This window comes from Silurus meridionalis, chromosome 21 (assembly GCF_014805685.1).
Source record: "Silurus meridionalis isolate SWU-2019-XX chromosome 21, ASM1480568v1, whole genome shotgun sequence".
NCBI lineage: Eukaryota > Metazoa > Chordata > Actinopteri > Siluriformes > Siluridae > Silurus > Silurus meridionalis.
In genome coordinates this window covers 3,061,500-3,076,568 of record NC_060904.1, presented here as the reverse complement: position 1 = coordinate 3,076,568, position 15,069 = coordinate 3,061,500, and the positions used below count along the sequence as shown (strand labels likewise).

The window sequence follows — 15,069 nt, the reverse complement described above, 5'->3', positions numbered from 1 at the left end:
CAGTAGTTTGTCAAAGTACCGTGGCAGATTTTTAAATGCCAGTTACCTAGATACTTCTTGGGTTTAACTCTAAACTTGGACTTGCAGATCTTCCCAATTTTCTCTCTATAGAAACTCTCCCGTCTCTATGAGTCACTGTACTGCTATTTTCAGGCCTGTCTGGAGCTGATCAATCAGGCTTGAGGCCAGGTTCTGTCGGGACCACTGGAGGACGTTTACTGACCTGTCCTAAACGCAATCATTTTCACATTGGACATACCGATTGGAGATTTTTAGTGCTCTGGACCAGGTTTACCTCAAGGGCATTACTGTACCTTGATCTTTAGAGCTTTCGATCGATCCTGACAAGCCTAAACGCCTGAAAATCATCTGCAGTATGATGCTGACTCCATCAAGCTTTACCATAGCAAAATAACCCTTAAAGTTGTTTTTTAATAGTATGTCAAAACTTCTGACATTGCCTTAAGAGTCCTAAAAGCTGTTCTTTGGATTATATGTCATTTGCAAATACAAACCTTCATATAAACAGTAAGTGCCGTTATTTTCACATTCAGTATTGTCACATTTATGTACACATTTTAAACATTTGATCACAACCATTAGGGCCAAATGTCTTGTAATTTTGGTGTTTGGTTTTCATTAAAGATTATGTTCAGGAATAATTTCTCCTGAGCATAAATGTTAAATATTTTTAGATATAACCATGAACAAAAAAATACATAATATTTAGCCAAACAGGGAACTTTTATGCCTTTTTGACTTTTTCCCTTCCTTGTTGATTTTAATCTACCACTATGATTTATGAGACGTCACAGTCACCTACCTTACATTGACTTTACTTAACTTTCCAGATGTGAACAGAGTGCAAGCTCCATTTATCACCACTAACAGGATATACATGAAAACAATTTGTTGCTAAAATATAACACATGAACACAGATTTCAGGAAAGGTCACGCACCCTGTTTGACCTATTCAGAGCATAGCAGCCGACGCCTGTGGCCTTTACCTAAACTCTGTCTGACGTCACAAGCATCTGGGGGAAAACACAAAATAATGGGGCATAGGGAAGTAGTACAAGGCAACCTGGATATGTTCATTACCTCTAGTTCAAATCAGGACTTGCAGATTCCCAATGGAACACACATCTTGAAGCATCTTAAATTTACCCTGGAATAACCAGGGACAAGAATTATGTACCTTATATTTCATCCAGATACTTAACTTGGCACATTTTGTTAATTCATGACAGCACGGGCCCTGATTAAATACTGATGTATTGCTTGTCACAAGGAAGATGAAGAGGAGGAGGCTTTGACAGAAATATAATTGAACATGACAGCAAGATCAAAAATATTATTTTGCTAATTATACCCTTCAGTGACACAATTGGATTAAAAATTTCAAATGAGCATCTACAGTACTTACATGAATCGCTGTCAAAGGTCAGATTTAACCCTAAACCTAAAGATCTAAGCCTTTTTCAACAGTGGAACAAAGAGGTGATCAAATTTGCCTAGTAATGGAGTAAGTTAAATATTATAGCATTCAGAATGTGACTAGAAACCTTCATTCGTGTCCAACATTAATTTACTGGGTTATATTATCTCTTTTGCATCACGTTCTCTTATCTTTAAAGGTCGAAAGACTTCTTTAGAGGTCTTGAAGCAAAATAATTGCAAATACTGAGTTACTCTAGTACTGATTATGTTAACCTTATTATGGATCAGTAAGAAACACAAAAATAAAATAAAAAACAGATTATTTTTCTTACAAATGTACATGGAACTGAATTGTGAGGTGAAAGACACATCGAGTGTCACACAAAATGGCTACTGTTTTGACGTGTTTATTAAACGATACTGACTTACAATAGAGTCACGATGAGTCAATAAATCTTTACGCCTTTCCATGTTATTAAATTTGAAGTAGGTGTATTCGGCAAGTGTGGAGGCTGCAGAAAAGCATGCAGCACAGCGAGACTTTTAATGATCCGCTCTGGACTCTCGCTGCCAAGTTAATTGGCTGAAATGATCAGGCTGCGAAAGTCACGCAGCACCTTTTAAATAGAAACACTGCCTGCTGTCATTTTATACACACAGTGCTGTTAAGGTCACGCTAATCATGTGACTATACAAACATCAAAACCAAGGCTACTATGCCTTCTGAGACCATGTCGGCAATCACACACACAAATCACAACAAAGGACGCATCCATGTCCTTTTGTCCCACAAGGTGTCATGTGATAAAGTGCTGTATACGCAAGGGTTTTTATGCTCTCGCCAGATAAACAGAATTCATTTTCAAAGCTCAATCTCCTAGAACCCACTGTTTATATGATGGTTAAAAATTGGTGCATTTAGAAGAAACGCTAATGAAATGCTAAAAAAGCTGAAGAATTAAGTCGCGAAAAACATGCAACACAAAAAAACACAAAGCACAGAACTGTGCGGATCGTAGTAACAATAAGCTGTCAAAAAATTCTTCACCCTTATCTAGAATACAAGTATTTAATACACAATTATATATTAAAATATTATTCATATTGTATATTATACATATCATTATACATATTGTGTGTAAATTGCATGCTCATAGCACAGCTGTTTATCCTGCTGTTCCCCCACCCACAAAACTATATATAAAAGGCTCAGAGAGCCAAAATGCAAACAGTGAAACTGAAATCCACTCATCAGTAGTGTGCTCTAAATCTTCAAGTACTGCAGCTCAGCTCAGTACTGCAGTGAATCAGCAACATTAATAAGGGTTTATAGGGTGAAATTGAAAATTAAATAACTAGTCTTATCAGGCATTGTATATGGAATGGTTTTGTCATCAATACAAACAACATGAAATGTTTGTCACTGAAATAAATGAAAAAATTTACACCACATTTCATATATAAAGCTGAAGAAACTCATTGCTTTTAAACCGTATTCAGTTAACAGTAGTCCGTTTACTCGTATAACTTTTACATACAATCAGAGAATACAAACTTGTTTTAAAATAACAGGATTGTCATAAATACTGCGTTTTTTTGTAAATGCTCCAGTGAAAAATTCACCAAAAAAAAATCTTTGAACAATGGTGGTAAAAGCTCTACTCCATTAACAGGAATGATGTTTACATTTTACACAGATGGTGGAATATATATACAAAATTGGCATCATATTGATATAGAGCATTTAAGCTACATTTTCTTGTTTCCCTGAATACTCATTGATGACACTCATTCCATGTTCTCTAGCCCACATGGGTCTCTAACACTTTGCTCTTCAAGTCCTGGAGCCGGTCGGTGGCCACAGCTTCCCTCAGGGCACAGAAGAATCCCAGGTAGTGAGCGGTGTTGTGCAACATCAGTAAAACCCCTGCCAGCAGCTCGTTGGTCACCAGCAAATGATGGATGTAAGCCCTTTTATGATTCTTACAGGAGTAACAGCTACACCCGTCCACCAGCGGGCGGAAATCATCCCGGTACCTGGAAAAAAACCCCGCATTTAATCTCTCACTGTGGAATCGCTACGTTTACAGAGACCCTAATGAATTTATTAACCACTTAGCCACCAGCTAACTCCATTTTAAACATTGTTTCTGTACTACTCATATCAACAACAAGCTGCTAAAACTTCTGCAACAAAATTTTTTCTTTTAGAATGTGATATTTAATAAAAGGTGGCATGAGGTCATAGGTCACAGCAGGACCTTCAGTCATTCTTGCCTCTTGAACTGTAAAAGAAGAAATGGAGCAACAACAAAAAAATAAAGCATTGTGCAAAAATCACTTGGTGTAGATACATATGCATGCAGGAACTCTTTCTGCTGTTGTGCTGCAATTTTTAAAGTAAGTATAAAATGAGTTTTGGATTAATTAAGAAGCTGGCAGATTGCCAATACTAAAAACACTAATGGTGTCTTGAGAAATCGTGTCTGAGGTAAAGAAAATCAGATTTTATATGCAACTAATCCTTCAATAATCTGTACCGTTAGTGTACATGCTTTATATGGTGCTGCCATCCTGACTGCACTGGGAACACTGTTGTAGCAAAAGCCTTTTCCACTATTTACCCCTTAATCTGATATCATTCAACAATTGAAAGACTTGCTGTGGAAAAACCACAGTGACCAAATAAGATTGGTCTGAATTAGTTCCAGCCATCCAGCAATTTTATCGAGATGATCAGATTAGAGTCACTGTTACCAGAATGAGGTCGCTGTGGACATAATAGGATAGAAAGGGGAAAAAAACAAAACAAAAGAGACAATTATCCCCTCATATACCTTGTGTCCTTCAGGTTTATCTCAAATCGTGTCATATTTTTAGGGCTGTTCTCTCCATTTTCCTTCAGTTCTTCAACAGCAGGCTTCTCTCCATTCAATTCCAATACTGTCACACACAGACACACAAATTTAAAATAACTAAGAGTCCTTGATACAAAACCCCCACAACCAAATATCAATGTGAACAAATTAGACAGCCCCCACCACAAACTAGTTTTGTTTTATTTTTTATTTATTAATTTTTTTTAAATCACACACGATTAAATACAAAACCAGATGCACAGACACACATATCTATTAAAAGTACATACAGCTAGAATTGCTGTTTGGTTACTTGCTTTAATATTTAATCAAATGCCACCGGAAAGACAAATCCACTCCGGAACGGTGAAATCTCTGCTTAATTACTTCTAAAATATGAGTGAAAAAAAAGAGAAAGGTATGAGAACTACAGAACCGAGACCTAAAACACAGGGGATTGTGAAATGAGCAAGAAAGTTTAGAAAGAGTCTGAAATAGAATATACAAAAGTAATAAATTCAGGTGGAAACGTGTCCCGCGGCTTAAATTGTTAGTGCATCAATCAGCGAGGAGCAACCTGGGGTTTAACCCTTCTGTAGAACCTGCTAATGTGCTCAGAGGAAATCTAAAGAATTCCCAGGGGCAGAGCGGAACGGCAAAGTACTCCGATTTTCATTACTCTCATCGCTCGTAATCGATTCATTCCACCTGACACAGCACCTCTTTACACATCACTGAATATAATTATTCTACTCTGAGGGTGTGATGTTCTGCCCATTACAGACATCTTTTATGGACTTTATGTGGTCAGAAAGCTTACAGAATAAATTAGCACCTCTGTCCTGCTCAGGAGGCAGAGTGACATCAGGCACTTTGGCTCAGCTGCAGCTTAATTCTTAATACTGAGCTTCACAAACAGATTCACTCATATTTAATGTAAGCAAATTATTCAGACCTTCTCAACAAGTCCTGCAGAGCACCGGTCATGGCATGAACTTACAGACACACAAAATGTAATAAATATGTTGTTGTGACAAAGGCTTCATTTCTCCTAGTATTTGATTGTGTATCAATACGCCATATATCAATATATACATCAATATGGCTTAGAAATCCACTCCTGCCTGGTTACTTTATACTGTATTAGCAAACAAGCTAATCATAAAATTTAAGTAAAATTAAAAAAGAAAATCCTCTCAGGTTTGATTGTCAGCTAGCTTGCAAAAAATATTTTATTAATTTCTAAAACTTAAAAATCCTCTCAGAAATCTTGTCAGCACGTACTAGCCACTTATGTGAAACTAGAGGATTACAAAACTAATGTATTATCCCGCTAATGACTTGTTAGTTATTATTATATTATTATATAACTGCATTTCATTGGCTCTGTACATGTACCCTGCACAATGACAAAGTTGAATCTAATCTAATCTAATCTAATTAGCTAATTGTAGAAGTAATCTCCTCTCTCTCACACACACACACGTCTACAATTTTAAAAAACCCTTTAGGAATCCAGTCAGGTTAGCACAAATTTACCAAAAACAAAAATCAAATAATAGAAATAAGGGTTACACAAGCTCTAATTTTTATAATATATATACAGTACAGACCAAAAGTTTGGACACACCTTCTCATTCAAAGAGTTTTCTTTATTTTCATGACTATGAAAATTGTAGAGTCACACTGAAGGCATCAAGGGCTATTTGACCAAGAAGGAGAGTGATGGGGTGCTGCGCCAGATGACCTGGCCTCCACAGTCACCTGACCTGAACCCAATCGAGATGGCCAAGCATCTCTCGGGGAACTCCTTCAAGACTGTTGGAAGACCATTTCAGGTGACTACCTCTTGAAGCTCATCAAGAGAATGCCAAGAGTGTGCAAAGCAGTAATCAAAGCAAAAGGTGGCTACTTTGAAGAACCCAGAATATGACATTTTTCAGTTGTTTTACACTTTTTTGTTATGTATATAATTCCATATATAATTCCACGTGTTAATTCATAGTTTTGATGCCTTCAGTGTGAATCTACAATTTTCATAGTCATGAAAATAAAGAAAACTCTTTAAATGAGAAGGTGTGTCCAAACCTTTGGTCTGTACTGTATATAATATATAAAATATATAAATTCCTCTCAGAAATATCACAAATGTTGGTTTAGGTTAGCTAGCTAGCAATCATTACGAATTTACATTAAACCATGGAAAGGTTTAACAATATAATCAACTGTAATTAACCAAGATTTTAACCATTATTTGATAGCGCTTATCAACTTATTAGCCAACTAGCAAATGTTAGGAGTGATTGTAGAAATAGAAGTCTTTTTACATCAAATAAATCCTGTCACATTAACTAGCTGGATAGCTAAAACAATGAAACCTGCACACATTTATGAATATGAATTCCACACATGGCATGATGTGTCAGTATTTTCTATATATAACCACAAACTGACACAACAGCCTCAGATAAAGCCAGCAGAATTAATCAACGGCGGTGCAAGTGAGCAGTTTCTGACCAGGCAGGTGAGGAGGCATGACATTCATCCATTATAGTCTGATTTAACTCATTAACCTGACTGACTGCGCAGCCTCGGAGTGGCAGAGACACACGGATAGTAAGTTAATCAGCTGTCCATTTTGCATTTATCTTTTTATCTGGTTGCTACAAAACTTGCTTTGAACAGATAGAGGGTTTATCTCCCTTAGGTGCAGTGGGGATAAGAAAAAATACTAAATACAAATAAATACACGAGGGTGAAGCAAGCATGCCTTTTTGTGTAGAAAGCAGTAAAAGGTGGTGATTAACAAATGTGTTAAAAACTTAAGGCATGACCTATTACAAACCTGTCTTACCATAATAACATTGCCATTAAACATTATGACAGCTGCAAAGAAAATCATTAAAATAGCCTGAATAATTATAGTAAACAGTATAGTACTGATAAATGGCATTTTATTTATAAAAACAGATCTACTTGTCTTTTTTCTGCCTTTCATTTTAATATCCCTCTCCAGACCATAGCTGGCTGTCTAGTGATTTTCAAAACCGAAACAGGAATTTATTAGTTTTTAAAAAGACTCCTTACACTGGACAAGAATACAAAGAGAGAGAAAGAAAGGATGAGACATCAATTTTCTTGATGTCTCAAAAAAAATGGATCGAAAACAGACTGGGGAGTGTAGACAGTGGCCCACCTGTAGGGGGAGATGTACCTGCAGTCTCTGGGTCAGGTGAGATGGTGTAGTTGAAGCATAAGGCGCAGCCTCTCTCAGTCACCTGGAAAGGGAAAAATCCCTCAAACAGATCCACTCCAGCTTCCACACAAGCTAGGACCTCATCTGGACAACCCACGCCTTTCACCAACCTGAAACCCACACAAAAACACTACGTGAATATAACGTGTCACAACCCTACGGAAACCGAAGCGTGTCCTGGGAGTCACATAGAATACAGATTAACATGGCAGAGGTAGAGCTGCATCAAATTAAATACATTTATGATACGCTTTTATTTCCTTGTATCAGACAAACGGCAAAACTGTCTGTACCATATTAAATTGCATAGAATCATATTTCTTCTATTGCATTGAAATCACATCGTGTTGAATCAAATCTTCATATGTATCTATAACAACTGGCCGATGCAAATGGAATCGGCCACACTTATAGAGATGCACATCCCTAATGCAGATTAATGATACACAATAATAGCTGTATTTTTTTGTCAATAATTTGTTGCATTTATATATTCTTCAAGCAGCTGCACGAATAACAATGACCTTGACACAGCTCTGGAAAAAAAAGACGATGAGCATGTGTGTACTTGACCCAGCTTTTCATGAGCTTGTGGTGCACACTGTTACCTGGCTCCACAAGTGTATGTGAAAAATGTCTGGCTAACAAGCCCTAGTCTAGAGTCTAGAGTCGACTGGACTTTTGATGAGGTTTTGATGCTTTTCAGAGAAGCTTCCCCACAAGCTCTGTGGCAACTATTAGGCTCTAGATGGTGATTGAAAAAAAGATCCAAGGGGATGAAAGAGGGCTCGTTATTGGGAAGCGGAAGGCAGGAGCTTCAGTACAAACACTCCTCGACCAGCTCTGTTGTAAAGTTCCAAATTATATTTGGATATAAAAAATTAATTTAATCACCGCCCAGTTTTGGTACTAGATATTTCTAAAAGAGACATAACATATTTTGTCATTCCGACTCCCTGCACAGCCTGCTGGCTTATGACTGAGATGACTGAAGCGTTGTCCTACATTCCACCGTCAGAACATTGTCAAAGTTTGTTCTTAAAACTCTGCTCCCTCCTTCTGCATCATGGCCACTGAGGCCCCTGGAGTGAGGAGCGGCTGTGCAGGGTCTGAGGGCATGCAATCAGTGATGGGAGAGAAGTGAAGCACAGAGCACAAGCACTCGGTCTCCAGCCGAGAGAAACATGTACACAAAGCATGTGATACGAGAGTGGGGCTTTAGGGTGAGTTATACCTCGGTTTATCCTGAGGCAGCTCAGCAGTCACTGCTGTGATCAGCTGCTCCCTCAGCTTTTGCTCCATGGAGGTGGACTGGAAGCCATCCAGGACAAATCCAGCCACGGGCCGCTTGGCCGTCTCACGTGCTGACCTCGTTCTCTCCTCCAAGATATCACCTCCCTCCACCACGCCGAATATCTCCGACCCTTTTAGTTCCTATTGAAAAATAATTATGATCGATGATAAATAAATTGAAGATAAAGCAATCAGTCCGTAGACGGTTAAGCTTGTTCTGAATTACGATCAAAAACCTGTATCGGTATCCAGTCTGGTTTAAAAAAAAATAAAAAAATAAACTACTTTGTCAGAGGTTGATACTACAAAACCTTATGGAAAATATCAGCAACTAGAATTATTCAGAAATGTTGCTGAAAACTCTCACAGTATTGTTCTAATTCTGCTATTTACTTGAGAATGATCATTTGTTTAGCAACAGCCGCCCCTTGACTTCCATCGTAAGTGAGTTAAGGAAGTACAAAATATAAGTGGTACCTGATTCATATACAGCTATGCTAGTCAAAATTCTGTTGTAATATCACATACATTGCACATGGTGGATGGAGAATATGCATATGTGTAATCCTTTCAGGTTAATGAAAGAAACTGTAATTATTAAACTCGACATAAACTTGAAGAAGGTTTTAAGGAATAAAAATGTTACCCTGCACCACCCAGCACTTCAAAATTAGGCCACAAACTGTCTTAAAGCATAAGTGAACTCAAACCTGCCTGCAAATCGAAGAGAGCTTTTGTACGCCTGATATTTACTAACCCTTTGGTTTAGGTCATTTGTCAAATCCGGCTTGCGATGCCTTTTAAAATGTAATATTTTTATGACAGTTTGTGCAAAAATGCAAAAAAATAAATAAATAAATTATAACCGAGGATGGGATTTTTTTTTTTATTGCCACCAAATGATATGCAAGAATATATATGCAATATTCTATAATTAATAAAGCAAATGCTGCCATGATTTAGCAGGAAACGATCCAACAAATGCAAAGCAATATTGATGCCCGGAGCAGTAAAGAGCCCAAAGTAAGCTCCTAATCCAGGTTGTGTTAATGAAACTAATTTGAACTCATTAACATTTTGCTGGAAGCAACAAAAATGTTGCTCAAAAATTGCTTGCTGTAATTGGCACAATTACTGTGGAGAGGGACGATTTCACCTCAGAGTCTGTTGTACTGGAGTGAGCCGATGTAGTGTACTGTACCTGCGTTTTGTGGTGCAATTCGAGACACGCATCCAAATGTGCGAGAGTGCGCTCCACTGCTTTACGCACCCTCTTCCGGGACGTTGTCTCCTGCCACGTCTCCCCATCCGCCATGCTCTCATAACAGTCTGGCTGGATAGCTGCCTGCAGGGCCATAAACTTGGCCACTGACAGCTCTATTCTTCCTCCACTTCCCCACACGGACACCGTCTGCAAAGCCACATCCACACAAACACAATCCTAAACTAATGGCTTGGCATTGAAATTGAAAGGAACATAAAATAGGTCTCCATCTTTATAACTCAAACTAATCACTACTGAAACGGCCGAGTTCCACTTTAACGGCACACGCGGCAGTGACCTTGTTGGTGACGTGGCCAGCGGGATGGGTCGTGGCGGGGTCATGGAGGGAGCAGAAGAGCACTGTGTTGTGAAGACCTGATTAAATAAAGAATAATATCGAGAGTTAGAATTTTCAGTCGTACGAATACTTTTTTAAAAGTAGTTAATGTAGCTGCCTGGGGTGCATCGTTTTCCTGGCTTTCTATCAACACGAGGTTGGAGGCTGTTAACGGTGTAAATCGAAGAGATGGCTTCATTCTGAGCCAAAGGACAAACACCTGGCATAAAACCATATTAAAAATATATATAAAAATAATATTAAAAAAATCTCTTAATAAAAAGATCTCTCAGTGAAATCATTAACATTCATTCAAAATGTTATAATAAAACATTTCAACAAAACAACAATTACATTTGGCTAATAGAGTCAATTTTTTTTTTTTAAATATATTATAATGTAAATGCCGATGTCTGTATTAAAAAATAAATAAATCATAAAAGTGCCTTTTTCTGCATCATTTACTTACAGACACACCTCTTTGAAAACACCCAGTAATCATTACCATTCATAAAGTAAACTCCAGTCTTATTTATTATTCATTAGCTTGCTAACTGCCTACTTAATAAAAGAAAAAGACACTTTCTATCTCAATACAGGCAGTAGTCATCTTTGAAATAAGTCTTTTGTAACCTGCTACAGACTCAAATCCCGACTATACTCGTTTTATTTAATGAAATGAAACCAAGAAGTAAATTAGTTTACCAAAAATTTACAGCAAAACTAAAGAAGCTGCAAGAATATCTGTTAAGTACTGTCCCATACATGTGACAACAGTCTGTTATTTTTATATCTATGCTGTAGGGCATGGTGGCTGGACAGAAGCGATGCCCCCTTTCCCAAAAAAATAAATAAAAAAAATAAAAAATAAATAAACCCTGAACCATCCTACTATGTGGCAAAATGATTAATTGTCCGATGAGACCAAGGTAGAAATGTTGTGGGCATAATTCCAAGATATGTTTAGTGCAAAAACAAGACTAGTTATCAGCCAAAGAACACTCTTCCCTAATGTAAAATAAAATAAAAAATATATATCATTTATATATCTAAAGATATTTAATTCATCTTAAAAAAAACAAGCCAAAAAAAAAACCCCATTTATTCAAAAGTCAACAATTCCCTTTTGGAAAAGGTTAGAAATTAATCAGGTTAGGACTTCAGTGTGAACCCTGAATAAACTGGAAGTGGTATTTGCACTCTGCTGATCAGCGCACAAGTTATTGACTAAATCCAGCTGCAAATCCAGCTGCTGTCTGGAACCAGTAATGATCTCTAGATACTTTATCAACACACATGAAGTGGACAGCGAATGAAAAAACGAATAGCTGTGGTCAATAAAGCAGGAACGTTGGTCAGTACAGCACCACTGCTTGGTCAGGGAGAAGGAAAACTACAAGTGCTCACGGATCTCAGCAGAACCCTGGAGGAAAATGAATCCATTGAAGAGTGCGAGTGTGATGGTGCATATCTGAATGAGGGATACGAGCTGTTTGGCTCATGATGTGTATAAGAAATATATCTGAATGAGAACTAAGTCATCAGTTTAAACAAACCTCAAGACAACTGATGGTGAAATAAAGAAAAGAAGAAGCGAAAGGTGTTTGACAGCATTTAGAAAAACGTCATTTATTATTCCATTTAATTCCCTACACAGGTGACTTGCTGCAACAATTCCATTTCTCGTGTGTGTGCAGCAGGTGTGTCAGGGCTCACTGAATTTGACTGGCTCTCATTATAAAAAGCCTTTGTTTCTCGTGGGCTTTGTGCTTGTAAATATACAGGCACGTTTGACAGAAACTTAATACGTTCTTATGAACAATAGGATGAATACTGACACCATGGGCCTCGCATTTATTTATAAAGAATAACAGACAGAGACAATATTAAAAAGTAAATAAAATCTTTTCCACGTCATGGTGGTGAAATATATTGATGCTTTTCTCAAACCTTTTCCAGGTAAGTATACAAAGGCTGTCAAATGTGTAGAAACATCTAGTCTTTTACGAGTTTTGAGACACCTTAAGTTTCTTTGTGACAAAAAAAAAGTCAAAGACAAAAATACACAAGAACTGGACATTGAATGAGTGGAAGAAGGTTCTGTAGTTAAAGTCTGTAGAAAGTTTGGAATGTTGCCTATCATGGAATGGCCTTCCCAGTCACCAAACCTAAATCCTATTGAACTGCTCTGGGATGAACTGAATGACAACTTTGGCAGGTTTTACAAGAGGCACAGCAACGTATTTTATTTGCAGGATATTCAAGAACTTTACTAACCTGCAAACTTTCTTACACCGTGTTTAAACTCCTCCAGGATTTCCTGGTGTTCTGCGCTAAAAGAGAAAGCATCTTAGCACAAAGGGATGATGACATCCGGATCTGATGCATAAATCAAAATATCTCAGCCACATAAAACAAGCAGAAAAGAAGATCAGCAGATACTTACAGGCTCTCCAGTGTGACCTGTGTAACCGCAGGCAGGTTGCTGAGTGTGTAAAGCGTGTCCTGGGTCAGATGGGGCACACTGGCACAGCGGGTGTACAGGAGACAGCCTGGGACTTCCAGGGAATGTCGCTCGGTTTGTCCGATACCGGTCAAAAGTCCCAGACGACAACCGTGCACCAGCTTAGACAACTTCAGCTTCATGGCACTGCTGCAGACGAGAGTCATTCATCAAGTAAGCAGCTCAGTGGGCTGCTCTGACAACAGTTCATATATAACTGTAATACATAAAACTTTTAGACATCTAATTGTTTTGCATAAAGAGAAATTAATAGTACAATATCAAAATATTTCCATATTAATAAACGTGATGTTCATTGAAAAGAAATGACTTGTGGAATATGGATTTAAATGTAATACAGGAGTAGCACTGCTCAGTAAATCTAGTTTTATTATTATTATTATTATTATTATTATTATTATTATTATTATTCACCTGTTCAAGCAAGTTGTTTATTTCATAACAGAATACGAATCAAATACAAAAAGAAAATGGAAGTCATACACTACAGGTATAATTAGATTGTATTTGATTAATTTGATTTGATCCATTTCCTTTTTTATTCAATGTAAAATATTGTATGTATTATATAAACAAGCAGTCATTTTATTTAAAATTGTGTATATATAACACATACGGCTTCCGGTACCTCTTCAGCTATAGATCATTTTCTAAAGCTATCAAAAAGATGTATAAACACTACTAGATATATAAATGCTCATAAACTACATAAACACAATCTGCATCTATTTGTCAAATGATTATAAACGGGATTATTTGAACTTCCTCTGCTTACCTAAAAGGCACGTGAACAGAAGTACTTCAAGTCGCAAGTTTATGAATGAATCCAAACGAGGCGTCGCACGTTTATTACGTCATCAATAACCCGCTTGCTCGGTTCGGGCGATAACGAATATGAAAGATACTGGGTTGTGTTTATAAAATCCCGCCGGTGAAGGAAAAATGTCCGCAGGACATTTGACAGGATTAATGGGGTTTGTAGTTTTATGCGAGAATATTTCTGTGTACTAACTAGTTCGCCTACTAACTACATTTCCCATGAGACACTCGGGCATAAAGACGACAACTCCGAATCAATTCACGGATTCAAATTTTTCTGAATCACTCAGTAAACGGATCCGAGTCTAACGATTCTGCCTGCTTTGCCATCGAATTCCACTAGAGGGCACTCGCCGAGTCTTTAGACTTAACCGAATCGGTTGACTCATGAATAGGGAAAAGCGATACCAATTATTTTTATTTCGATCCGATAACAAGTACTTTTAAGACAAGTATCGTGAACATCTATACCGATACTTCTATGAATTACGTACAAAATGTTTTAATAAAATTATTGTTGTCTAAAACTAAATGTCCAGTTTGAATATTTATACTTATATACAGTGTAATATTCTGCTCCACATGAAATTCTGTAATATCGTCATATCTGAAACATTATGCATATCTGATACATACATATCTGTATGGTACAAAGTATACCTATACATAAATATAACTCGACTTTTTGTATTTAAATAACCTAATCACCACTTTGTACCTGGATAATGTCTCTGAAGGTCTCTCTAAAATGATAAGATGGAGGTCGTGTCTGTGTCACTTCCTCTGCTTGCCTCAGCTGCGCTCTGTCTATAGCGTGTTTTACATTTAGATGCTTTGTCATATTTGTGGTATTGCCACAGTGTTATATCTTTTGACAAATGTCGCATGAAGCATTATCAATGTTAACTGAAGTGAAAAAAACGTAAAAAAAACATCTTACAAGACCTCCTGTCGTTCATCACCGCAATTGGCAAAGGATCCTTAGCATCTGACCATCTACAAATACCTTTAAGAGCGCAAGAGTTATTCCCACCCTGAAGAAACCTGCTGTGGATCTAATCAGACATCAACAACTACAGAGCAGTATCACTTCTCTCCTTTCTTTCTAAAACTCTGAAAAGCATTGCTTATAAAATGATTCTTAGAGATGGTAGGACCGTTTGAGCAGTGCTAGAAGATCTGAGGGAGTGTGGTGCATTGCAAAGAGTCATGAGAGATTTGAGGTAAGAGGGTGCTGGTCCATTTTTTGCTTTGTAGGAAAGCATCCGGGTTTTGAA

At 37.4% G+C, this 15,069-nt stretch overlaps 1 protein-coding gene across 6 annotated transcripts; it reads right to left on the bottom strand.

The window, feature by feature from the left end:
* Positions 1–2,936: 2,936 nt before the first annotated feature.
* Positions 2,937–13,918, bottom strand: qtrt2 (queuine tRNA-ribosyltransferase accessory subunit 2). Of its 6 annotated transcripts, none has more exons than XM_046834038.1 (9): positions 13,749–13,918; positions 12,896–13,102; positions 12,727–12,782; positions 10,411–10,487; positions 10,119–10,259; positions 8,790–8,989; positions 7,496–7,665; positions 4,279–4,384; positions 2,937–3,478 (listed from the first exon to the last, which is right to left on the bottom strand). In XM_046834038.1, exons 2-9 carry the CDS (start codon positions 13,093–13,095, stop codon positions 3,244–3,246), a joined length of 1,185 nt encoding a protein of 394 aa, XP_046689994.1. In that variant the 5' UTR covers positions 13,096–13,102; positions 13,749–13,918; the 3' UTR covers positions 2,937–3,243. The 6 variants fall into 6 exon arrangements, with proteins under 6 accessions (XP_046689994.1, XP_046689993.1, XP_046689992.1 ...); XM_046834037.1 differs by having other exon boundaries at positions 7,514–7,665; positions 10,050–10,259; positions 13,749–13,915; XM_046834036.1 differs by having other exon boundaries at positions 10,050–10,259; positions 12,896–13,099; positions 13,749–13,915.
* Between the last annotated feature and the right edge of the window lie 1,151 nt (positions 13,919–15,069).